Source organism: Saccostrea cucullata, unplaced genomic scaffold, assembly GCF_032062105.1.
Source record: "Saccostrea cucullata isolate Sc308-1 unplaced genomic scaffold, CSIRO_AGI_Scuc_v1 ctg1971, whole genome shotgun sequence".
NCBI lineage: Eukaryota > Metazoa > Mollusca > Bivalvia > Ostreida > Ostreidae > Saccostrea > Saccostrea cuccullata.
The window spans coordinates 39924-67040 of NW_026937613.1; the positions used below are offsets into that span (position 1 = coordinate 39924).

The window sequence follows — 27117 nt, forward strand, 5'->3', positions numbered from 1 at the left end:
ATAAAACAGGAAGTAAATAGTCTGTTCGAAAATGGCAACATGGAATTATGCATTCTTAAGAAAATGTAAGTAAACATATTTTATATCTGCTTCTAAATTAATATTGGAATAAATTCCCATTTTAGCAAAATTGCCAGATGTGTAGAGGAAGGATCACGTACTGATGAACGGTCTGGAAATCGATGTTACTTGCACATATCACGGAACACAAGCAATATATTTAAAAAGTCTTGCATTCTAGTCTCATTGTTGATCCGTACATGTATTTTGATGTCTATGCTAAAGTTGTTGAGCTATCACCACCACTTAATTATGTTCCGAAAAAACCCACTCCTTGATATTGGATTGATATTTTATGATTAATCTTAAGTGGCAAATGGATGTACAGTATTAGTCTTGTACCCCTTAAAATTATAGAACTATTTAATGTGAATCTTTCACTTGGTCGGTTTATGCTGTGTACATACAAATGTCAGGTAAAATTTACAAGACGGGACGTGTTTACATATTATCGTGTTAAACCCAAATATGTGATTTTGATTATTTTCACTTTCCTCACCTCACCATCGATTGCACTCAATTTTTTCTAGAAAGATCCTTTATTTTTCTTACACATATTACAAGTGTTGAAAACATCCCGTTTATAAATTTTAATTCTCTTTTAATTCTTTGTCATAAGGTGTATAAACCATATTGATATCGTTGCCAGTGAGGGCTGTCCGAAGAAAAAAATGTTCAGTTGAGGAATACGATTGTGTCTATTTTTTTTTGGTTTCATGATGTGGTCAAACAAATGATAATTTGCATAAACGACGAAGTAAATTTATGTAGAGATAAAATATTTGTACTATTTGTAATTCTATTTCGGAAAATGACAATGTGGAAATGTAAATATTTTGAAACATACGCGTTCATGAAAGCAAGTAAGATGAGATTCTGAACTCATTGGTGCCGCACTGTACCCCCCATGATGAGAACAAATTAGAATCTACACCATCCCAGGATGCTTGCATTGTAACAACCACTAATAATATCAAAGTACTGAAAGCACTCATGGGAGTTGAACGTGGTGTTAAATAAAATCTTTGATCGGGAGGTTAAGTGAGTGAACAATATTATTGTTTCAAATACAGACAACTGTTTCAGATTTTTTGAGTTGCAAAAATCTTGAGAAAGACATTCAAAGACAGTGAATAGCAAAAAAAATGCAGGGGCCATATAGTTGCCTGCCTACATTAGTCCTTTTTTATACCCCCTGCTTGAAAAGCGGGAGGGTATTTATTAATCTGGATTTCCGTCTATCTGTTTGTTACGCTTTAGGTATACCCATCTCTTATCCGCAACTCCTCTTACACCACTGAACGAAATTTTCATAGAATCTTTATTTCATATTGCCGTTGTGCACCTTCTATTACTTTTCCATCCTACACATATTTTGGGTTTCCCATTGCAAAACATGGACACTGCCATTATATTCATATTAGAGGCGGTTGATCATTTATATAATTCACTGCTGACAGTCTTCAAATTTGTTAGATATTTTTCCTTTGCACCTTTACCCATGTGTTATGAAAATTTCAGTTTCGCAGGAATAATATCAATGTTGATAAAATGTGGATTTTAACACAGCATCCTTTTTAAGAGCTATCAGGTTTGTTATATAAAACGTCTCTGTGAATATAAATGTATTTCAATTACACGAACATTATACATGGAGTACGTCAGAACTTAATCTTTTTTAATATTGTGAAGAAAAAAGCAATACCAAGTTTAAAACAAATATTTAATGACCAAACATAAAAACAGTGGTATATGTGAGAATATGTGTGCGTACAAGTTATCTGGTATGTAAATTAGGTTTTCCTTCATTTTGTTGTTTTTACGAAATGATTTTACGAAAACATCAGTGTCCGTTTTTTGTTTTTATCATTTATAACAGAGTACTAGATTTACCGCTTTTGGCAGGTGATACTGTTGATTTAGTAATGAAAACGCATGTTTCCTAAAGTTTTTATGCATTAATGAATTCATTTAAAACCAAGAAAATGTTCATGAAAAGTTTGAATAAATTCTGTGCACCGGTAAAAAAGAAATTGCTAAAAATCCGGGACCGTCGGGCGTCGGGACTACTCGATTTACCGCTTGCCGTTAGTATGTAGAGTTGTCGATCGTATCTTTTTCAGTGTATGACGCCACACAAAAAATGAGTTCCATTACGAAAAACTTTTGAGGTTCTTTATAACTTAGTTTTACTTTGAACGAAATCTAATATTCAAAATAAGATTACTTTATCATTTTTACATTTACTTACATTTCAAATTATGAAAATTAGATCAATTCAGGAGAAAAGGACATGAACTATTTGTGGCGGATGTTTATGCATGTTTTCTGTTGAATATCATCGGGGTAAATCAGCCGACACAGTAGCCTCGCTTTCGTCTCTATATAATCAACACAAATTACTGCGCATGTTAAATACGTGATGACCATGGGAGATTGAACATAGTTCAACTCCAAATAACGCCGCATAATGATACAAATTTCATTAAGTTTTGCAACTGTAACACTTAATGCCATAAAATATTGCATTAATGGTTCACCCTTTCAATCGCTAATGCTAAATCGCTTCTTAATGAAAGAAATATATTATTAAGCGGATGAGCATGTCAACTATCTAATGGAATGATTTATGACATTGCAAAGCTTAATCATATCATTAAGCGGCGTTTTATATTAATAGCGGTTGCTACAATGTATATAAGTTTCAGTTTTTCTGGCCGAGCGAATCTTGAGAAGAAAATTCTTTTAAAAAGATATATTTTTTATATTTAAATTTTGGTCCCCACCCTACCCTCGGGGGCTCATGATTAAATAATTTTTAATTTCAATTTCTGAATTACCCCCCCCCCCCCCCCCCCCCCCCCCCCCCCCCCCCCCCCCGCTGGAAGGGAACCTTATTTTAACAAATTAAAATTTCCCTCACCCAATTATGCTTTGTACATACCTCCTTACCAGGCACTTCGATATTTTTAAAATCATCCTTTGACACTTTTGATATGGAAAGCTTTTTTTCTCCCCATATCTACGTGGTCTTTTCGAAGAATCTTTTTGTTTTATGACTACCGTATACTAGCAGTTCTTTTTTTCTCCTTAGAATCGCGAAGTAAATAGGAATTCCTTACGTCGCGGGTTCGAATCAAGTATTGGATCGGATTAGACCCTATAAACAGAAGTTCCGTGTCGCAGTACGAGGTGCGGGTAAAAATAAGATCCCTCCCTGCTCAATGGGCCTGAGTTCCGAGTATATAACAAATTTTGCAGCTCTCCACCATCAAGTGGTGGCGTCTCCATATGAGTGAAATATTATCGAGAGGGACGTTAAACAGCAAACAATCATTTAATCAATACAATCAAAATAAACAATTTTTTTTCGATGGAACAATTGAAGTTCTCTTTAAAGTTCAAAAATTATTAACATTTAATCATTTATTCCTTTGTGTTCAACAGGAAATTAAACCATTAAATTCAATGTTAAAATCATTTTTATTTTTGATTAAATTCAATGTTAAAATCGTTGTCAATATATAAGTATTTAATAACATGACTCAGCTATTAATTAGAGTAAGATATGACTTAGAATGTTAAATATAATCACCCAAAGACATCAACTCTATTCACAACTTTCAAACAAATGAAAATATAGTCAATCGTATTTGAAGCAAATTCCTTGATAAACCGGAACGTTGCAACCATCACAATTTCACATTTGTTGAAGGCATTTAAATAGAGTGAAAATGATCTTTTATTTAAAGTACACTTAACGTTACCCACATTAATAAGGAATTTTTAAACAGGAAGTAATTTAGTTCTGTTGGCTAAAATGACGAAATGGAAGTATGCAATTGAATGTAGGTAAATGCTTTTATTTCTGCTAGTCAATGATTATATTACATCTAAATACAATTTTAACAAAATTGTCAAATTGTTAGACGAAGGATCAGTACAGGTCAATCTGGGAACTAAGATGTCGATGACATATTTAAAACGCATATAATGAAATGTTGAGAATGTCCTTAATTCTGATTCTTCTTTTCACATTCCTACGTATGTTAAACATATATAGATATCACAAAAAATATCATTCAAGAAAATAACCTCATTAATCATGCATCAATTGAGATTTGTAAGAAATCTGAATGGGACCAAAATGTACGTTTTGAGAACTATTTAGTGCAAGCCCTCTTACGCATGTCAGTAAATATAGGGGCTTTTATATCTGTGACATAGATATTGTAGTTATTTTTATAAACACCTTTTACATGTTTAACGGATTCTTTCATATTTGCGCCCAACTATTATCATGGTTATGTCTTCAAGATAAGGTACATTTACAATCTCATATTTAATCTCTTACCTGAATGATTGCACTGATACTATTTTACAAGAAAAGTATTTTGCAGACGTTTATTCTAATCAGTAACTGTATTTAGACGTACAACTAAACACTATTTGTTTTTTTCTTTTGCATTGTGATTTTTGTCTAATATTTAGCAAAGAACTCTTTAAACATGTTAAAGTACTGAATTCTTTATTACATATTTAATCCTGCACTATTTTTTTTTCGTGCTAACTTTCGTATATTTTCGACCAATAACATATTGAGCTAATTTTGTGTGTTTAGAGCACATGATGTTCTTGAAAATATATTGTATGATTGTATACATTCAATTGCTTATCTTTTAATGAGATGAGTGATACATAAAAAGTATATAATTTCTCTACCACCCAATAATATTCTTCAAAATCATACGCATTAAACATTTAAAAGTTTCTCCCTCTCTTTGTATAAGATATATATTATATATGTTGATTTAATTTTTTTAAGGAACACATATTTTATTCCAGGGTTGTTTATGTCCATGATCCTACATTATGGTTGTCCAGATGACTTTGTCAGGTATGTATGCGAAATCGAAATTCTATACATTTATTATACTACCTTCATTTTTGTTTACTTAGCAATTAACACCAGACTAGACAAAGGAGAATGTGGGTTTTTGGTTGAGTACAAGGTATTGAAGATATAGTGCTTTCAAAATTCACAAATTCGCAAAGATTATACTTTTCAGTTTTAAAATTTGATGATTTTGTGTAATTAACTTTAAATGGAGATCTCCCTATCAAGGAGATCAATATAGTCTAAAATGGCCACAACAACCCAGCCCTCTTAAATAATTTAATAGCAAAGGCCGAACAAACTGTCTAAAACACGTCAGCAAAAATACAAACCATGCAATAGTATGTTATATTTGTTGACAAAGTCATCATAACGATCTAATATTGATTACAAAATGCTGTCTGTGTAGAAGTTTATGTAAAAACTCTTTTAAGATCAAAATTAAGAATCAGAGCTGCATTGCTTTAAACATACGTAATAAAAGATTACAAAAATCACCTCAGCGAATGTTATCAATATACTACAGGTGCTTGTGGACAGGACACCCACTCTCCGAATATACACTCCGGGTCCCTAGTTAACTATTATAAATCTTTTTTCATAAATTTATCTTCTAGTACACTTTACATTTGATTCCATATGAAAAATCTAAGAATTCACGTTTAATTGTTAATGCCATGTCATTTTTTTTTTTAAATTTTTTCATATGTGTACTATGAAAAAAAAAAGAATAAAAATATCTTGTGACCCGGGGTGTAAAGATAATTGTACATTCTCTCTCTCCTGTAGATTTGTTTAACCAAAGGGTATTTACCAAGATAAATTGTCGCCGACGTGTCGCAGTGATTAGAACCTCTGCTCTAAAATCGGTAAGCTAGGAGATGATCCTCAAGTCGCGGAACACAACCCACTGGTCCTTCGCATGAGAACGTATTTATAAACCGAGGTTCCATGTCGCAGACACAGGGAGGATGCTGACACGAAAAAAGTAATAAAATCCCCACTGCTCAATTGCTGTAAGTGCCGAGTATAGGAAAAAGTTTGCAGCTCTCTTCTGGCAAGTGCTGGCGTCTCCAAATGAGTGAAAAATTTTCTAGACGGACATTAAACAACAACCAAGGTTATTTTTATCGTTAACCAACAATGCTTTTCCGCTTATTTAAGTGATTTGTCTGCTTAAGCCACTTTCGTAACTCGTTGCATGTTTAATCTAGTCTGTTCTGACACCAAACAATATTTTCTTTTCTGTATGATCGTTCAGAAGATACATAACTGCAAAAATAATTAAAATATTCTTTCATGAGTTTAAATGAATTCTATAGAGATAAATATAATCTTACGGAATACCATTATACACGAGAACGAATTTCTCGTGAGCACACTGGTTCGCGTAATTGCACAAAAATAAAGTTCTCGAGATATTCTTATTGGTTCATTATTGTTTTCATGTCATGCTGAAAATTGACAATTTTCTGTCTATCCTGTCTCCACATACAAGTCAATACAATTTTATTCCCTTGCTTTACTTACCGAAGAAATTTATCCGATTTATCTTGCCATGATCTCGATGTATTGTAAATAACGTTTTATTTGCGAGAACTTTATTTTCGCGCAATTACGCGAGCCAGTGTGCTCGCAAGAAATTCATTCTCGTGTACGAGGGCAGTTCAATATTGTCCTTGGTGCTCGGAAAGAAACAAAAGACGCTTTTCAATGATTTAATCTTAATGATTTAACTTAATATTTTTAATTAAAACACATGTCATTAATCTTAATGATTTAACTTAATATTTATAATTAAAACACATGTCCATAGCATTATTTTATCCAATTTCTGATTGATTTTAGAACTCATTTTGGGTATCACCCTCAGTATACTGGAATATGGCAGATCTACGATTTCCTAAACTTGTGTCTTCCTGATAGGTGAAAGAAAGTTTGGAAAATGAAAGAAGTCAAAAGGCGAAAGATCTGGCGAATATTGTTAATGTGAAGACACATTAACGTTCTGATTATCCCCAAAACTCCTTTACTCTACATGATACGCGGGTTTGGACGCCTGTCATAAAGAAATTTTATGTAGTGGATTCCTGATTCTTTTTCCTTCCTCTCATAAACCTTTATACGATGGCCGATATCAGCCTGTACATATTCCGACTACTATTGAAATTTGTACATGTAAAATGTACATTGACATGTACATTTTTCAATGACAGTGCACACTTTGTGCTCTTAACTTTTGTCTGTACATGTACATTTTGCAATGACAGTGCACACTTTGTGCTCTTAACTTTTGTCTGTACATGTACAAAATGTCAAAAGGGCAAATTTCAAAACGTGAACGTTTGAAACACATATAATTCTAATTACAATTCCTGGTCGGCGAAAAACGATTAAACATGAATAAAACTGGATAAGGCACTGAGAAGATTAGTTTTCAATAAAAAGGATGAAAAATATTGAAAGAAAATGTAAACATTCTTGTGAACATTAGAACTAAAGTTAAAATTTGTCTTCTTTTACGAAAAGAATGAAATTTCCATAGATTAAAATCACCTTCCACAGACATTTCTTGCACAATGAATTGCCCCATCCAACCCAGAACATGATGACAATATAGTTTTTTTTTTATCAAAAGTAAAGGAAAGTTGCTAAGGACATTATATGAGTACGCGTTTCATAAAGTGTTTAGTAATTAACCATAACACAATACTTTTTTAAAAAACAAAAGCTCTCAAGTTTTTTCCACCTTTGCTACCCTTAAAACATCTTACAAGTGTATACCACGTCTAAGTTCCATCCCAGAATTGTGTTACCTTACTGTATTTTACAAAACAAATCTTGTTTTAATAATAATTGTTCAACTTTTCCCCGTTTTACAGTTTTATTCATATTTAATGGTTTTCACCGACCAGAAATTGTAATTAAGAGCATATGCGTTTCAACCGTTCACGTTTTGACATTTGCCTTTTTGCCATTTTGTACATGTACAGACAAAAATTAAGAGCACAAAGTGTGCACTGTCATTGCAAAATGTACATGTACAGACAAAATTAAGAGCACAAAGTGTGCACTGTCATTGAAAAATGTACATGTCAATGTATATTTTAGATGTACAAATTTCAATAGCAGTCGGAATATGTACAGGCTGATATCGGCCATCGTACCTTTCGATATTTTTGCAAAAAATTGCTTTCTAGGCTCCTCCGGAATTTAAACTGCCTCCTCGAATACAAATTTGAACAACAAGACCACTAATATTTAAGATATTTGCATATAAATCTGTCTTTGTGCTCATGTAGTTCTTTGCTCTTCTAAGACCTTTGCTGTTTTTACCTAGTACATCTTATTGTAAATTTTGTTTTGAGGGTTTTAAGCAATAGATTCAAGTTTCATTATCTGTTTGAATTTCAGATAAACGTGAATAACTACAATTACTGATATTTTAAAATAATGGTTAAGATATTCTTACACGCTGTCGTTTTCACGCATTTTTCAAAACATAGGGTGACTTTTGAGTACTAAGCTTTTTAACTGTCAAACGTTTCTTTAAAATTACTCACAAAATGATGTCTATCAAATTTTCTATGTATCTTAAAGTCAATCATACATTATCAGTGATTATTTGTTGAAAGTTGGCAAACAGTAAATTAGTTGTTATAATTCTTTGTGGGCAAGGACGGTGGCCATTTTTGATGCACATTATATTTTTATCATGATTGAAATCCACCTGCTCATGTGTCTATAAAACAGACAATGGTTGGTCTAAATTTTACATATTTCAGTGAATATTTCTTTGGGATTCTTAACAAGTATTACAGCAGCTATAATGTTGCATTTATTTTCTCTCTAGTTTACTGATACGTTACCATTTATTTTTCGCTAAAATATGGCTGAAATACTGCCAACTTAGCGTTAAACAATATACAATATACAATCAATCAATACCATTCATTTTTAATGCAGTGTCTTGAATAGTCCTTGTTTTCCATCTTCTCACAATAAAACTATGTAATGAAAAGTGGTCACATAAACTGTCATAAATTCATTAAAGATTCAATAATCTGAGAACGTCAAGCTTGATGTCATATGATATCTATATTGTATGTCATACAGTTCAGGGCATTATTTATTGAACAGCCCTCGTATAATGGTTTTCCGTAAGATTATACTAGTATATAAGAAATGAATTTTTGAAGATTCATAATGTTTTGAACTACGACGCTTCACGCCAGAATATTTTATGAAGCGCTAACACGCTTCATGGTAAAGATGCCAGCGTGAAGCGCTGTAGTTCATTCACCTTATGAATATTCAAAAATTAAATTCATTTCTTATATACACATTTTTTCCAATGAGTTGTCTCAAATTTACGTATTTCAAAAGTCAATTTTAGAGCAAAACAGTTTCCTCTGAATAGTTTAACGTCAAGGGCGGTATTATGATGTAACAATAAGTATTTTTATGCTCTTCCATGGTTGTTTATGAGAAAATTATTTGGAAATATAAATATAAAGCAATAACAACAATTCGTAAAAGTTTTGTCTCACTCAGTTACAAAGAGTTAAGGACTATCTTGTGAAAATAATGTGTCGCAATAATTCCGTGATCTACAGCACTTTTGCTCCTATCAATTACTGAGAACACAAAAGAACAAAATGTGACGAACTTTTCCCTGGGGGTAATTTTGATAGGCCTTGAGAACATGTATTGAAACATTCAAACCAATAAATTTTATACAAACATGCAAACATAAATAAGTACATTTTTTTTTAGTTTCGACTTGTTTTTAAGAGAACTTTCTGATTTTTGTAAAGACTGATTTTCTCTACTATTTCGTTAGGAGAGACTGGGTCTCTGGCAATATTTCAATATCATTATTTCATTGCTATATTTATATTTGAGCAGTGCAAGAAACTCATAAATCATATCATGCGCTCAAAGTAACAAAATTATATATTAATATCTCCCTAAATTTCGAATTTGGCTAATATTTTGCTTGAAATGTGATGATATAATGTCAACATTGTTAAAAGAAAATAGCCTTCTCGAAAAAAAGATCTTTAATTAGAATTGTTGTCTGTGCTGCTTTTAGAATAATTATTTCAGTCTTTTATTCATTTTCTTTTTGACCATTTTTTAACATATATACACATCGAATAAATCAGCCTTTAGAAGTGAAAAATTGTTATAATTAAAAATTTTCTTTCAATTGTAGTCATGCTTGTCTTGAAGCGGCGATCGATTTTGCCTGGAGTAGAACAGCGTGTTCGTTTACATTAAGAACTGCAAAATCAGAGCTTGAGTCCGGTAATTAATTTGATTTATACATGTAGTAACAGTTGAACAACTATTGACTAATTAAAAAGTTAACTTTTTCTTTAAATATGTTTTTCCTTGTAACATAACATTGCTGTTCAATACGATTTTAAATCAGCTTTAATGTTTTCTTTCGAAAGAAAGTTTTCAATTTTAAGGTATATACGAGGGATGTCTATCCAGTAAAATCGTGTACAAGTTGTCTTAGAGTTAGAAAAATAACCATGTCTGCGTTCTAAAATTTTCAGTACTCAATTATACATTTTTCTTCAATATACATAACAAATTTCAAATACAGTTATGCATAAATACACAAATTAGGATAATTCATGTGATTAAATTTTAATAATGTAAGAGTGCGTGAAGCAGCATCACGTTTCTTTTCTGAATAAGAATGGATAAGCCCCTCTTAAATTTAGTAATTTCATTGACGCACATTCCAGAGTTTCTTATTATTCTTGCATAAACAGTCCAGGAACAAATATTCCATATCCCGCACACATTGGACCTTCTAAAGATTTATTAGTAAGCTATAAACAGTAGCTTTGCTATCTTTCAACTAAACAGGAAATTACATAATCAACGGTCTACAGTGACAGCGTCTTTCACTAATACCATATTTGTTTGTCCATATGTTTTGATCTACCTGGAGACTCGATCAAAAAGATCTCTCTAAGAATTTCCCGTTTCACTTGTATGCTTAACTAGTGATATTTATATATATTTTTTCTTCTGTGTTCATTTAAATTTTCTAAGGTTTGTGTCATTTCTACATCTAAATCAAGTGAAAAGTGCGCCATACCGTCATTAAACGTCTCAATTTTTCATGTGTTGTGTTTACCACTTTCCCATTTCAAATGCTCAAGAAGTGCCAAAAAAATCAAGCAAATGTCTTGAAATTTTCCAAAAAACCCACAAATAACGTATAAAAATTGAATAGTTTTTACGCCGATCTTATCCATTCAACACTTTTATTGCGTTATACTCGTGTTTCATCCAATGAAACCCTGTTTTTATCGTGTGCCGTGGATCCATACCCTGTGCAACTTGAAGCATAATAAAGTATTTATTTTGACTCATTTTATCCAAATACATTAAGGTACATTTAAATATGGTAAATAAACATTTACTGAAAATTTCGTGATTTTTCGTGAAAACACTATGTATATGATTTAACCTAATAAACCTCTATATTTTGTGAAGACAACTGATGTTAATTTGCATCAATCAGAGTTGCCTCTCACTGTCTCTGTTTCTCTCTGTCTGTATGTCTCTCTCTGTCTTTCTCTTTGTGTCTCTCTCTCTCTGTCTCTATCTGTCTTTCTGCCTCTCTTTGTTTCTCTCTGTGTCTCTCTGTCTCTCTCTCTTTCTCTTTGTCTCTCTCTCTCTGTTATCTCTCTGTGTATCTCTCTCTCTCTGTCTCTCTTTGTCATTCTTTGTTTTTCTCTCTCCCCTCTCTCTTTATATATTTTTATGCCCCGCTATGAATATGGTCAGGCCATATATAGTTTGACATGTCCGTTCTCCGTCCTTCTGTCCTTCCGTTACGCTTTTTAAACTCAGTTCAAAGCTCAGTTTCAAAGAAACTGTTCAAGATATTTTTATCAAACTTCATATGCTGATAGATTTTGATAAGAACTATTAAACTGTACCAATATTTTTTTTACCTTGACCTTTCCATTGAACTTGACCTCATTTTTTCTAAAACTTGTGTTTAGCTTAATTTTGAAGAAGCCATTCAACTAACTGTAATTAAACTTCATATGCTGATACATACTGATGTTAGCTTTTACTTCATCAAACTTTTTGACCTTGACCTTTCCCTTCGACGTTGATCTCAATTTTCTTGAATTAGTGACTAGATCAGTTTTGAACAAACAATTCAAGATATATTTATCAAACTTTTTATGCTGAAACACATACTGCTGAGAGCTATCAGCTGCTTTTCTTTTACCTTGAAATTTTTGTTTTAACCTTAATCTTTTTTAAAACTTGGTGTTTATGTAAGTTTCAAATAAAGCATTCGTGATATTTTATCAAATTCATATGCTAAATACATATTGTTGTTAGCTTTTCACCTGCGTTAACATTTTTGACCTTTACCAGCCGTTTAACCTTGACCTCACTTTCCTTAAATTAGGATTTAGATCGGTTTGAATGAACAATTCAAGATATATTCATCAAACTTCATCTGCACATATATACTGCTGAGGGTTATCATTTTTTAAAAAACTTTTGTCATTGACTTTTCTTTTGACCTTGGCCTCACTTTATAAAACCTTAATGTTTATCTAAGTTTTAAATGACCATTCATGATATTTTGTCAAATTCATATGCTAAATGCACACTTATGTAAGCTTTCCAAATTCATCAACATTTTTACCCCAACTTGTCCTTTGACAGTGACCTCTCTTTTCTTAAATAAGTGTAATTCAATATATTTCAACCAAACCTAATAAGCTGATAGGTATTTGTAGTTAAAAAAAAAGAAAAGAAAAAAAAAGTAATTTTATGACGTAGAATTTTAATCAGAACTGCTTCTTGATATTTATCTCAAGGGGTCAAGTGAATGAGAAACTTTATAACCCTTCTTTAATTATCATTTAATAGAATATTCAAATATTTCTGCGAAGATTTCTTACACAAAATTTGCTTCAACTCGCATGTTTTCAAGTACAAAAAAATCACAGTCTAGGATTATCATAGCTGGCATTGCAAAACATTATAAATACGAGGGTTGATCGAAAATTTCGCGGAATTTCTACAATTTTTATTTATCTATTAGTGAAAGTGAGTATAAATTACAAATGGAATAATATACACTTGTTGAATTTTTTCAATTAAAAAATATTTCAAATATTACTGAAAATAACACTTTGGCAGTTGCCATAGAAACGGATTTTTGGAAATGCGGTTTATTACATGTATCATTTCAACTCTCAAGACTAAAAGTGAGGTAACTAGATGTGTTTGTGAAACACTGATGCCCTCGTATGGCAACATAGCAAAAATTAATTGGTACCAAGAGTAGGGTATTCTCACTGGAAACAATTGTGATATTTGAAAGTAGGCCAATGTAAAAGTTTTTTCAATAAGATCAAGATCAAAAGGTCAAGGTAATTGGTATCCAATGAAAGGTCTTGCCACATAGAACACTTATGTAGAGTAGGAAAGCCCTAACAGTTCAGAGGTTATGGCCAAGGTTAAATTTTTTTAGAAATAGGTCAAACTCCAAGGTCAAGGCCAAAAGGTCAAATTTGGTGGAACCCAAAGAAAGGTCTTGTCACACGAAATACACATGTTAAATATGAAAGTCATGGCTCCACTAGATCATATGTTATGGGCAAAGTTAAAATTTTTGCGGACAAACAGACAAACAGACAGACATACAGACAGAGAAACAAACAGACAGACGGACGGACACGACAAAAACTATATACCCCCGAAACTTCGTTTACGGGGGCATAAAAACGCGCTATATAAAACGAAAATAATGTCATTATTACGATAGCTCGACCTTTCATTAACCTCTGTGTGAAAGTTTTACTAACTATTAAGTGTATCAGTTGATGATTTGGTCATGGTCATCGTGGCATTTTTAGACAGCATCGAAATTCGGTCAAACTATAAGTTTTGTGAAAATCTCTGGAACACTCTGTTTTAAACGCATATACTTCTGATACAGGCTGGACATAAAAGCCATAAGCAAAGTTTACTAAATTTCCAGTGGCGCGAGAAATTTAGGGAAAATACATGTAGAACTTCCATGGAGGTTAATTTAAGGTGTGCCGCCTTTTGGAAGGTCGTTTTTCTCCTTGTAGACAAATTAAACGGTAATGAGCGTGGAGCGCTAACGCACTATGCTTGGCATTGCTACTAAAATCACAACATCATATGGAATGACAGAGGACATTTTTAAAATGATCGTAATAATCAGTATGAAGATTAGTTGGTGCGAGAGGAAACCAAGATTATTCTTGAGGAAAGAAATGGATGGAAAAGGCACTGATCCGTAGAATTTCTTTGTCGCTTTGGACATGAGGGTGAGATAGATGCTCTTAAAACGTGACATATCTAACTTGACGTTACGTCGAAACCTCCTCCGGCTTTAACAACTGTCCATGTTAGAAACCTCGTGAGACCTCATTGGTAAAATTTTTATGAGATTGGTGAAATTTTCCAGCATTGTTGCATATAATGGCTCTATTTTAAAAATATGCCTATTATTTGCTTTTACCCGAATCACGGAAAAATTTTAGAAAGAAATTTCGTGAACTTTTGGATCAACCTATAGTAACAACTCATTTCCTTTCAATCTTCATTTTGAGACTTTTTAAATTAAATAATAAAATAAATAGTTATCCTTCCTGCCTCAAGAGTGGATATTCGTAAGTAAGCTGTATTTTAATTGAAACCGGAAAGTATTTTATTTCTTTCATTTTAATTCCAAATTCATAAGATTTAATGTTATATATGTGCTGCTCAAAAACAGTAAAAAGTAATGCCATAATAATATAGAAGAGGGACTTTTCTTACACACTTTTGGTATAATTGTTCAATTTAGAACTGGTGGCCTGTATGGATTTAATCACTAAAATTGTTCTCATTTTCTATTTTTCAGACAGATTTACCTGTTTACAGAAATGTCAAGTAAAAATTGATAACTTGATAGAACCAAAGTGGTATGCGTATGAATATCGACTTAAATCCTTGGCTCTTATTTTTGATGGTTTAAGCAAAAATCTGCAGACGATCGACAATCGATGTATTAGTTCATATACCTATCCATACGAGAGAACATGGAAAATTATTTGCAATACTAGCTTACAGAACGGTAAGTTTTATATACCCTGTTGTGATAGAATTTTAAACATGTCAAAGACTATTTTTGTTTCCACCACATCTGTAGTGACATAAATTGAATTTATTCATAATGTAAGAAAACAATTGTTAGGAGATGAGCTAAGGATAGTGTAATATATCACTTGATATGCTGGTAGATGCTTGGTCGTCCAGTTGTAATTTTTGTGAATCTACGTACAATATACTCTTTGAAATGAGTTCAGTGTTTTTGTCAGCATATTAAATACCCTAGGTTTAGAAGAAAAAAACCCAGATCTGCTTAAAATGTAACATATCCCATGAGAAGTCCAACAGCTTATTGGAAAATTGGTTTCAAAAGACAACATAAATACTGTCAATGAAAACCTGAAGGATGTTGTAAATCGAATTCCTCTTTGTTTAAAAATAGATTTAAAATTGTCATTTTGCATTAGACCTAAAAAATCTCTCAAACTCCTCGTTTCCATTTTACCATACCAAAGCGTTGAAAATTATTTAGCGACTTTTAAAGTGCTTCTTAGATACTCAGAAAGGTTTTTACTAATAAAATCATTTCTAAATTCTGGGACCCGAAACGGTGTCCATTTATAATATCTTTATTTGTTTTTTGCAACCAATCCTTCTTTTGCTGAATCTTTTATAATCTTCAAATCTGACTTCATTTCAAACCGAACACTTTATTCTTAAACAGTGGTAATTAATTACAGTTAATGACAATATTAATCTAATTAAAATGTAAGAAACTAGTAAAATCTCACAGTGATATGATCCCAAAAGACTTTATTTGAGGAAAACAGTTTGAGAATTAAGGTTTAGCATAGTTCTCATTATATGTAAATGCAAGGAAAATAATCAAGCTTTTATTTATTTAAAAAAAGAGATATTTAATGCACGCAGTTGGCTTTAGCTTTGTGGAATAAAAAAACATCTCAGAATGTTGTCTTGCAAGATTTACCTCCACCAAATATTTCAATAGAAAAAGCGTAGGAAATCCAAGAACAGAAAAACAAGTACATAGTCCACATAGTTTGAGTGTTAACATTTACAAAGTTCTATAATATTCAATTATTATTAATTATGTTAAAGAATAATTCTTTTAAGAAAAATATCAGTATACAATATCTCCACACTTTAGTGATCAACGAAAACGTGGGTGAAGAGATCCTTCATGGGATATAGCCGATCGATATCATTACTACATGTACATATATCATCCTAAGGATGTCCTTGCATATAGGAAGCTTCAACATCTGTGTTTCCACATGATTTCAGTTTTGCGAGTTTCCGAAAAAAAAAAAAAACAACAACAACATAATCTGGTGGTCATGGTGCAAACATTCATAATTGTAATAAATTGCTGATCTAAAATAAAAATGAAAGGAACAAATTCAAAAAACACACTATATTAAAATAATATTTGAGAAATCTAACATGTCTAATCATCATTTCTGGCCGAGGGTTTTAGATCCACGTATCCCATGCTAGGATATAATGTATACATCTTATGCATTATAAGATACGGTAAATCTGGAAATTTTTACGTCGATTTTATTTTGCGAATTCTAGTCAAAATGGTGTTGATTAATTTTTACGTTTCAAAATTTTGCGAATTACCACTGATCTGTTTACATTTTCTTATTGGTAATTTATTTTTAAGAAAAATATTTTTGCGAATGCAATGAACTCGCAAATTTGCTAAAAATTTATCTACAGCAAAATTTTCCAGATTTACGGTATGTATAATGAAGGAATTAATGAAATCGTAGTCAATTTATCGCTTGTTTGGAGTTTAAATGTGAATTCAATAATGTAAGGGTTTATTTCTGTGAATAAGTTAGATTTTTAGTGACATGATATGAAAAAAAATCCTTGGTTTCTTTTGTTTCCCTTTTTATATATATGAAACGATTCCTTTTCTCAGAAGACATCGGAAAAAATTTGTGCACATCAGGTAAGAGTTGTGAAGATCTATCCAAGTCATGTTCGCAATCGTCCACAGAACAAATCGGCGTTTGTGTATGCAGAGATGGGTATCTTAGATATGGAAACAAATGTTTCAAGGGTAAATGATAAACAGCATGATTATTTTATATGTTTTTAAAAAATCTACATTTAATCACCAGTTTCAATCATAATTGAACAGTTTATAAGATAAAACATTTGAATATATAGATTTAAAAAAATATATTTTTATTGTGTTGACCAGGAAATTTGCAACTGAACGAAATGTGCCAGAGAAATGTGCAGTGTACAGGGACAGTTGGTTTGATATGTCACAACCAAAAATGTGTCTGTAGACAAGGATACTTTCAAATCAATGATTCCGTCTGTTTATCATGTAGGTTCACTTTAATATTTAAGAAATGAATCATTAATTTTTGGAAATATATAGTCTCATAACTACAAAAGAGTGTGCAAACAAAGTGAGTAACGCGCGTTACTCAATTTGTTTGCACACACCGTTGCAGTTATGAGACTATATATTTCAAAAAATAATAATTCATTGCTTATATGTACATTTTTTTACTTTCTACCTTAATTGCAAATGTGATTTTGATTTAAAAACCTATGTATTATTCTCCGTGTGAGCTACAATTAATGGATCAGCCAACGTAACTGCTTCTGGTCAATTTGAGCGTGATTTTTTGATTTTCGCTTGTGACATTGTACTTCCTCGGCGTTTAATGATTATGACGTCAAACTAAAAAGCATACTTGAACCTCTTGGCACCCTGTCTGTGTTATGGTGTTTTGAATGCAATAAAGAGCCAAAGCCACTTTGGGCATTACTTGGCCCTGAAAATTTCTGAAAAATCAAAACCGCTCGGTTTAGGTTGCAAATGCAGTATTTATCACTTGGAGTGTTGGTTACCATGTATCTATTATCCGTGACGTAATTTCCCACCAAGTCAATGCATTATGACGTCATAAAATGCGTCATTTTCCTAATATCCTGTAAATTCCTTTGAAAATCACCTAAAATTGAAGCGTTTTTTTTTCAATATTTCATGTAGAGCACAAGCTCTGATCCAAAATATGCAAATACATAATGAAAGCTCTGTTTCTGAGGATCATAAAACATGTTTTATTTTTTGGATCGTGGGCTGTGCTCATATTTTTAATTCTTTGCTGAAGGTAGTCAAATACGCATGTTTTCTGCAAATTTCAAGAACATTGCAATTTCTCAAACCTGTTTTCCAATATGTGGATTCTCAAAAACAAAATTTTATTATAGAAAATGAAAGTACAAAGTGTCTACTTTATTTTGATATATGAAGTGTGAAAGAGGGTGATAGTTTATTAATTGAAATAAATACAGGGCCATTTTATGTATAAGATGGCTCTAGCTCTTTCCCTTCACCTGTCATGCATATGTAATGTACATATTTTCTTTTATACGTACATGTATATGAATATTTTATTATTATTGTTCAATTGAATAAGTCGACTGATAAAGCAATAAAGAGTGGTTAGTTTGTATTACAAATACTTTACATGTTAAGATATTATCTTTGATGATTAGGGGAGAAAATATTCTCTTGTTTGAACAACAGTCCTAATATAGAAAAAAATTAAAACAAGTCGGCGAATAATAACAAAAATATTCACAAAATGAAGAATTTCTTTTTTACCTTCAAACTCCTATAAATCAGAAGTTTAACTAGTGTTGTATTTGATTGAATGCTTTAAATGTGTGGATATCCCCGTATCCCCTTTCTCTAAATGAGAGAGAGAGAGAGAGAGAGAGAGAGAGAGAGAGAGAGAGAGAGAGAGAGAGAGACGTCGATAACCAAAAGAAGAATTTCATTTAGTAAGATTGAAACATGAAATCTTTATAAATACTAAAAATAGGTACAACTGATAAGGCTAAAATCTGACATCCTGAAAACCAACAGAACTAATCAAATTAAATAACTAATGTGCGTTAGGATGAAGACCTACGACAAGGTCCGAAGAAGACTGAAGAATATCCTTATAGCATTATTGTGCTGTACTTTATTATTATTCAAAACCTTTATGTAAAAATGGATTTAAATTCTCTGCAGTTTTTTTTATAGTGATTAAGTCATAATGGAGACAAATATACTCAGTTACTATGCTTAAATAAACAAAGATAATATATACAATTATGGAACTAAAAATACTCAATCAATTGCTAAAAGTAGGCGAATTTGAAGATAAAATAGCCGACTTCAACACATTTATCATAAAGTTTAATTCTTTCTTAGTCATTAGAAGTTTAGCAAACCAGCGTTCACGCGCAAATACATGTGTAAGCAGTATAAAGAAGAAATAATAAAATAAATTTAGGTAAAAGGTTGGACTTATTGTTGGCTTTCAATATAATTAATATTTTAAAATTGATATTTTCAATTCAGTAACATGACCTTTAATAATTGTAATCATTTTTGAGTGATATTTAATTCAACAGTCTTATAAATAGAACATTCAATGTATCCTTCTTGTTTATGTGCAAATTATTTCTTTTGAAGCTGATATCTCAGATAGTTTGTGTACGTCAGATGAGGAGTGTAGAGATGAATCTAAATCATGTTTAGTGAGAGGACAAGTCGGCATTTGTGCTTGCAAATCTGGGTTCATAGGTTTCGGAAACGATTGTCTAAAGGGTACTAGTATATTCTTAACCACGCTTTTGGAATATAATATTGCAATAGTACGCGACTTATAAATCTTTGAAAATAAAATAAGTTAAAAAGATTTCAATTCTTTTTTTAAAAATCATTTTTTACAAGAAAGAAACATTTTTATTTTTATATATTTTTTTTAACTACAATGTAGTTTTTCTTTATCAGGAGATTTAAGTCTGCATGAATCGTGCCAGCGAAATGAGCAGTGTTCTATGGTACTTGGCTCTGTTTGTGAGAACAACATATGTACCTGTAGAGAAGGCTATGTCTCATCTAACAATGACTCCGAATGCTCTTTCCGTATGAACATTTGAATTTAATCGTCTAGTATTTGAACAAATTTTAAAGCCTTTTACATTACATATTAGATAAATGTAAGTTTAATTATTGTTGTTGTTTTTTTTTTGAATTAGAATAAAAGTCATATATTGTTGCATGTATTAATTATTAGCTTTTTCGAAAAATTTTTTGCGAATGGGATATATAATGAAAGGAAAAGGAAACGCAGGGTGGCATGATATTCCAAAAAAAAAAAAATTTTACCCTATGACCGAGAATTACGAAAATTGGTCAGATGAGAAATTTAATTACTAATCACCAAAATCAGTGTTCAGAATTACTCAACCGTAAAATGTATGACGTCACATAGGGAAAACGCTAAAAAGCCCAAAACACGTGTAATTTGATGACGACGAGTTTGTCAACAAATCTTGTTACACCATGTGATGCACCTGATGTATGCACATCGTTTTTCAATATTTATAGACGATATGATTTTCTTCCATTCTTTGTACAGTTTACGGAAGTTCCATGGGATCTTCTTTTCGAATTGCCTAATTAATGAAAAAGGCAACAACGGTTAACGAAGCAGTGTCTTGTAAATTTCCCCCATAAAACTTGTTACCCGTTGTCAGAGAGGGCCTGGAACTGTTTTCATTCAACCGTGACGATAACGTTAACGCGAAACAGAGTCATGTTACGAGCGGGTTATTCGTCCTGACATCTTTTAAATCGCCACCTTACTACAACAAAAACCGCCATTTATACAATAGACTATTATAATCATTACATTCACACGGAAAATAAAGGAACATTCCGCAATTTGGTTATTTGAGCCGGACAACTTTCTGTTGTGTTCCTCTCACTGGCGCATGCACGCGTAGTTTGACTAATTTTTTGGCATGGTTACTCATGCCCAATATAGCCAGGGTTTGAAAGATAAGCTCTCTAATGAATTCCATGCAAAGGAGAAATAAGGCTTTGACAAATGCGCAGAAGAGACATAGAAGATAATGAGAGTTTTCGATTTTCACTTTTGGGGGGTATCGTCATTTGAGCTTCAATAACTCGTGAATTATTAGACAAAATCAAATAGAATTTTGGTTGTGCCTTTTTGAAGATATTTTTAAAAGTTAGATAGGAATACCGAAAAAATTAAAAAAAAATAAATTTAATTCACCTCAAAAGTTTACCCTGCGTTTCTTTTTCCTTTCAGTATATAATGATTTTCACTAATTACTGCTGTAATCTTTTTATTTGATTTCAACAATATTAAATACAAATATATCATTGCTTACAACGCCCTCAGGTGGTAGATCTCAAGCAAGTGTCCAGGGCCAGAAAGGTAATAGAATTCTTCTTGTATTTACTCTCCATATAATGTTAAGTCTGATGTGCAGAAATGCCTTCAAGCAATACTTGTATAAAAAGGTGTGGGAAGCAGCTATAAGTAAACGATAGCTTAAATCATATGTGTATACAGTGTATATAAATATATTTGCAATATTATAACTAATTTTCTTTTAGAAGAAATACTTAATTTGGCATGTTTTAACAGAATTATAGGAATTTCTTACAATTAGTTTTTTTTCTTCACTGCAGAAGATAATGCTGTCAGTGTGACAGTTGGAGCTGTTTTTGGCGGCCTTATCTTAGGCATTGTTCTAACTGTTCTTGGGGTCATCATCTACAAAAATATACGAAATGGGAAACCCAAGGCTGGAAAAAAGTATCAAACTTTTTCAATGTTTTTGCTTATTTAAAATGTTAACATATTAATCTGTTTCTGTGTATTAGCATTTATTTTAATTGCTTAATTGATGGTCGAAATAAAATTACAAATTTTATTTTTTATCTTAGACAAGACCAAACGGTTGCATTTTTTAACAACACTTCTTATGAAACTGAAAGAGAAGCACATCAGAACCACTCTACTGTGCAACGTGCAAATGAGGTGAGAAATATATGTAAAATATTATATAAATGTAAATTGCAAAATAGTAACAATAGCATTTTTTTTTTGAAAACCTGTGAATTCATTATTGGTGCTTTTTTGGCCAAAAGAAAATCTTCATAAAAATGATAATTTGTTGTAAAATAAACATTTCATTTAAAGATATACTTAAATCAGCTTGAATGGGCCCAGTTTTTTTAGATAACCTGTTTAACGCAGCCTTGGGTTGCAAGATTCCTAACACATTTACTTAATTTTAAAAGTTTTATTTCTTATTCCTGATTATTTCTAATTTTGACACTTTTTTGAGTACTGTCAAATAGCCTTTAAACTGCTATATTTCCTAGATCAGACAAAGAACAAGTCTTTTTTACAGTGTAAATACTTAAAAAGTTTCCTCTTAGTAGTTTTGGTGTTGTACTGTAAGTAAGTAAGTAAATATTTTATTATAGTTACATGTGTATAGTCAACAAGTAAATACAATATAAACGTATATTCACCACACCCGGCCCATTGGACCTATATGTCACTTTAATATATGTACAGTATTACTATAGTCATTTAAAGATAGCGCGCATGATGGACATTATATTAATTTGATTGATATAAATATTTTTGTCTTAGTGAAAAACATAAATTTAAAAACTTGGCGGTTTGTCTCTGATGATTTTTCATTAAAATGTTTAAATTTTCAAATGGATCTACATTTCTATTTAAATTAACATTATGAAAAAAAGTTTCTCTAATATTTCCGTAGATTTTACAATGAAATAAAAAATGTTTTTCGTCCTCTACTGATTCGTCATTACATAGAACACAGTAACGTTCTTGTGGTGGTTCGTTTCTAAATCGGCCTGTTTCGATTCGTAACGGAAGGATACCAATTCCAAACTGAGCCATTGTGGAACGTTCTTGTTTTTTCATGTCCATCGTTATGTAGGGTTCCATTTCAAAATTATTTTTAAAGGTCACAAATGTTCTCAATTTGGATAACGACACTATTTTGAATTTCCATTCTTCTTCGCAAAGCGCAAACAATTCACATTTGACTTGATTTAAATTACATATTCGGAGGTAATCAATATTGGTTTGCATATTTAATTTGTATAGGATTTATTTCATTTGGGAACACCATATTCCACTATTTTGATAATTCCATAAGAAAACCTTTTTGGCGAGTCTGTCATCGTCCATTTCAATTAATTCCATCGATTCCATCTTCTAATCATGTTGATCCAGCGCCTGTATGTCGGGGTTATTCATCCAACCTCGCTGTTTAATGCGATTGCGGGTGCGTATCTATGTAGTCCTAAAAAATATCGAATAGCACGATTTTGTACAACTTCTAAACAATGATATGTTTTGAATCCCCAAACCCCGGAACAATAATCTAATATAGGGATCACACAAGACTGAAAAAGTTTTTCGTAGGTATGAAATCCAACATCTTTATAATCATGAATTTTTGAAATCATTGACCCCAATGCTCTTCCTCCTGCTTTACCAAGAGTTTCTGCCGCTATGTTAAAGTCCATCTTTCTCGTGAAAGATAATACCGAGATATCGATATTGATTAACATACTGTAATTCTTCTTCTTCTATTTTGAACTTGTATAGACTTTGAGGTACATGGCGTTTCCTAAAGTGCATGACATTAGATTTGGCACAATTCACATTTAATCTCCACCGTTTACACCAGTTGGACAGAGTATCAAGAAATTTATGCATATCTGATTCATTTTCCCTTAGAATGGCAATATCGTCGGCATACAATAAAAGGCCTATTTTTTGATCACCAAAGGGAATTCCTGTATTTAGTTGTGAAATTTCTGTTGCTAAATCGTTAATGAAAAGGGAGAATAAGGTGGGTGACAAGTTGTCTCCTTGACGTACACCGTTTGGACATTCAAACCAGTTTGTGCGAAAGTCATTTACACATACACAAGAGAATGTCTCAGAATATAAACTGGAAATAGCATTATAAATTGGACCATTGACTGTTTCTTTTTTCACATGTAAGAATTAATTCCAGAAACCTTAAAAAAACAATAAATGAATTTAAAAAGTAAATAAAAAAGAAAATAAATGAAAATATATGCAAAATTTTTAAAACGAGGAATTATTGACAATGACAAACAAGTCGATGAACCAAGAATATCAACAGTCTCGTTTTATATGTCATCATTTCGTAAGTTCGAAGGTCGATACAATAACCTTAAGCTTGTTTGCAAATACAATTTACCATTGAGTAAAATGTTGAATGACTTTTTCATACTAATTTTTAGGCTATTATTTACACACTGAAAGAGCCATAGCGCATTTGATAGCCACTTTCGCCTACTTTAGTAGTGATTTTCTAAATACTTTTTTTAACGAAAATTTTGTCATACAATGTAAGTTTATACATGCCTTAAAGCAACTCACACAAAAATAATTCTCAATTATTAATAATTCCCTCATATGAAAGTTATAAAAATCGATCAGTTTATATGGAGAAAATAGTAAATACTGAGGTACCCCCCTAAACAATGACAAACTGTAGGAAAATACCATCCTTAACCAGAAAAACAACTTCTGAATAATTTTATTTGGAAATGACTGCACTTCATTACGTTTAGATAATTTTGGTTAAAGGTGGTCTTCATATTGAAAATGTTGAAAACATGTATTTAATTTTTCTCGTAAAATTATTTCAAAATTTAACAATCTGTCTTAATTTTATCCATTTGATTATCAAGACTTCGTGGCGTAGTGGTATGATTGCTGGATTGAAGATATAATAATCGTGAGTTCGAGTCTCACAGTGCGTGTTACTTAATTACGATTTTATTTTTTTTTCTCTGTGTGCATTTTCCTATGTTTTCTTTTATTATCTTATAATACATGCAGAAATAATTTTTAAAAGAGATATATAATACAACATTACACATTGAAAGTATCTTGGGTCTTAAACTATTTTAACGATCCAAAGTCATAGCTGCTAGCCTGTTTTATATTGGACAAATAAAATTACTGTCATGCAACAAACTTGCAACTATGAAAATTTAACGCTGGTTCACAAATGATTACATACATGTAGTTTGATTTTGAATTGAAAAGGTACATGTATCTTTGAAAAGAAACAGGTGATTTCCTTTTAAATACTTGAGTAGGCCGAGTCGTCGGTAAGACATCTATGGCTCTTTCCTTAATATCCCGATCATGACAAGTAGAACACGGCGGGTGTGACCGGTTCCAGGGGATACTCACTCCTCCAAGGCACCTGATCCCACTTCTATTGTTTTGGAAGACCGTGTTTGCTCCGCTCCTAATTTGTATTGTTTTATTGACTTTTGAGCTTGAATACTGTCCGTCATCTCTATATATTTCATATAGCAAATATGCTTCAATAAACATCAATTTTCTTTTCCAGAGAAAAATTGTAAATGTGCCACCGTTTGCTCATTCTATGGATTTACCAGTAACGGAAAACACGTACACCAACAAAAGTTCGATGGCGAATAGTCATGACGTAAATAATGACGTATATAATCATCTGCATTAAAAAGAAGATTCCGACATTGATGAAACTTACGACCACGCCCATGAAAACATAAATCTCACAATGGAGGAGAGTGACTACAGTAATCTAAATACAGGGAGACGATATATGGCACCAGATGTTTATGCTTCTGAAGATAATGATAATGATGAGCGCGAACCACCTGTTGATTACTGTTCATAGAAAAAGCAGTAAAGAAGTTGTAAATTATCGTGCAAAGACATTCTTATGATTAGACTGAGTCAAGCATTTTATGAGACTGTTTGTTGTCTTTCATTGACTTACTTTAGAGACCTTTTAAATGCATAAAGCATATATTTTGAGATCAAGTGTAGGGAGTAAAAATATTTTCGGTCGAAAATCATTAGGCATGTTAGGGGAAACATTCCCCTTTTTTCGTAGTTTTGGGTAATCTTTGAGTCACAGAGTACATGGAGAATTCATTCGACGAGTTCATTCATTTTATGGTATGATTTTCATTTCTTCAAATTTGATAAAGCTAAACCAATTTGTTTGCTGTAAATATGCCATTTATTTTTTCATAATTAAGTGATGCCTTTCCAGTCTCTTTTCAAATCACCTTTTAGACTTTTTGACGCAAGTCTATGAAGCCAAGAAAATCACAAAGGCACTTGTACGCTCAGTACTTTTCTCATTAACGTAATATCATGATAACATGGCGTATTATTTTTGACGAAGTTGTATTGCTAATATTTGCTATTAACACACAATTAGGTCATCACATAAGGTTAAGTTGCATCTGTTTGCTCAAGTCAGTACTAATTTGTATATATGTTTTACTTTCATAAATAAGGATAATATTACTAAAATTCTTCACAAAAGCTATATCGCCTTGACTTTATGGGTATCTCGTGTTATATTGTTCTTCAGATAGGCTTGACTATAAAATGATTGATCTGACCTAAGGATCATAAAACAGGTTGAAACTTAAGTCAAATGTTAAATTGTTGTCTAAAAATGTTAAAGAGTTATTATATTTAAATTGGAGAAAACATCATTTACAGTACTAGCTTTTGATGCAATATGACATTTTGAACTTGTGTATATCTTATTATCTTCAACATTTTGTACAACAGAAGGATTAAATTTTGTTCTTAGACAAAATCGAGAGGGGGCTTTGAAATTCCTTACAAATGTATTTAATGGGATTCAGATCCGAGGATTTGACAGTGCATCATCACAGATACCTTTTGGTCAATATCTTTCGGAGTTTTGCACGCACGTGTACCTCTTTAAGGAAGATTCAAACTGTTTGAGATGATATAAGACTGCCACGAGCATCAATTTCTTATCACTTTCACACCATCAAAGTTTGATTCCGGTTTAATGAAATTTTGTCCAAAACTTTCACATTGTGACAAGTTGGCGATGAAAATGACTCACGATCTATAGAACAAATGTGTTTAAATGGGGTTTAAAACTGTTATTAATTTTTAAAAGTAATATCATGGACAAATAAACATTAAAATAAAAGTGAGTAAAACGTGGCTCAAGGATGATCCAGATATTAACATTCCAACGGTTCTCCATCCTTTCTCAATGGTCATTTCGCCAAT

The 27117-nt window shown here is 31.9% G+C and overlaps 1 protein-coding gene across 2 annotated transcripts; it reads left to right on the forward strand.

Annotated features, from left to right (window-relative positions):
• Window positions 1-26908, forward strand: LOC134248492 (uncharacterized). 2 transcript variants are annotated; one of them, XM_062730885.1, is made up of 12 exons: window positions 1-65; window positions 4906-4957; window positions 10176-10267; window positions 14898-15110; window positions 17040-17180; window positions 17325-17456; window positions 19611-19745; window positions 19932-20066; window positions 21355-21390; window positions 21648-21774; window positions 21906-21999; window positions 25412-26908. In XM_062730885.1, exons 1-12 carry the CDS (start codon window positions 32-34, stop codon window positions 25541-25543), a joined length of 1323 nt encoding a protein of 440 aa, XP_062586869.1. In that variant the 5' UTR covers window positions 1-31; the 3' UTR covers window positions 25544-26908. The 2 variants fall into 2 exon arrangements, with proteins under 2 accessions (XP_062586869.1, XP_062586870.1); XM_062730886.1 differs by lacking the exon at window positions 1-65 and adding an exon at window positions 3868-3908.
• The last annotated feature ends 209 nt before the right edge of the window (window positions 26909-27117 follow it).

What these genes read in the sequence shown, in the direction of transcription:
- LOC134248492 (XM_062730885.1), top strand. Translation starts at nt 32, where the DNA reads ATGGCAACATGGAATTATGCATTCTTAAGAAAAT. An exon ending in TGTCCAGATGACTTTGTCAG is followed by an intron (nt 4,958 to 10,175) that starts GTATGTATGCGA and finishes TTTCAATTGTAG; the next exon opens with TCATGCTTGTCTTGAAGCGG. An exon ending in AAGTGTCCAGGGCCAGAAAG is followed by an intron (nt 21,391 to 21,647) that starts GTAATAGAATTC and finishes TCTTCACTGCAG; the next exon opens with AAGATAATGCTGTCAGTGTG.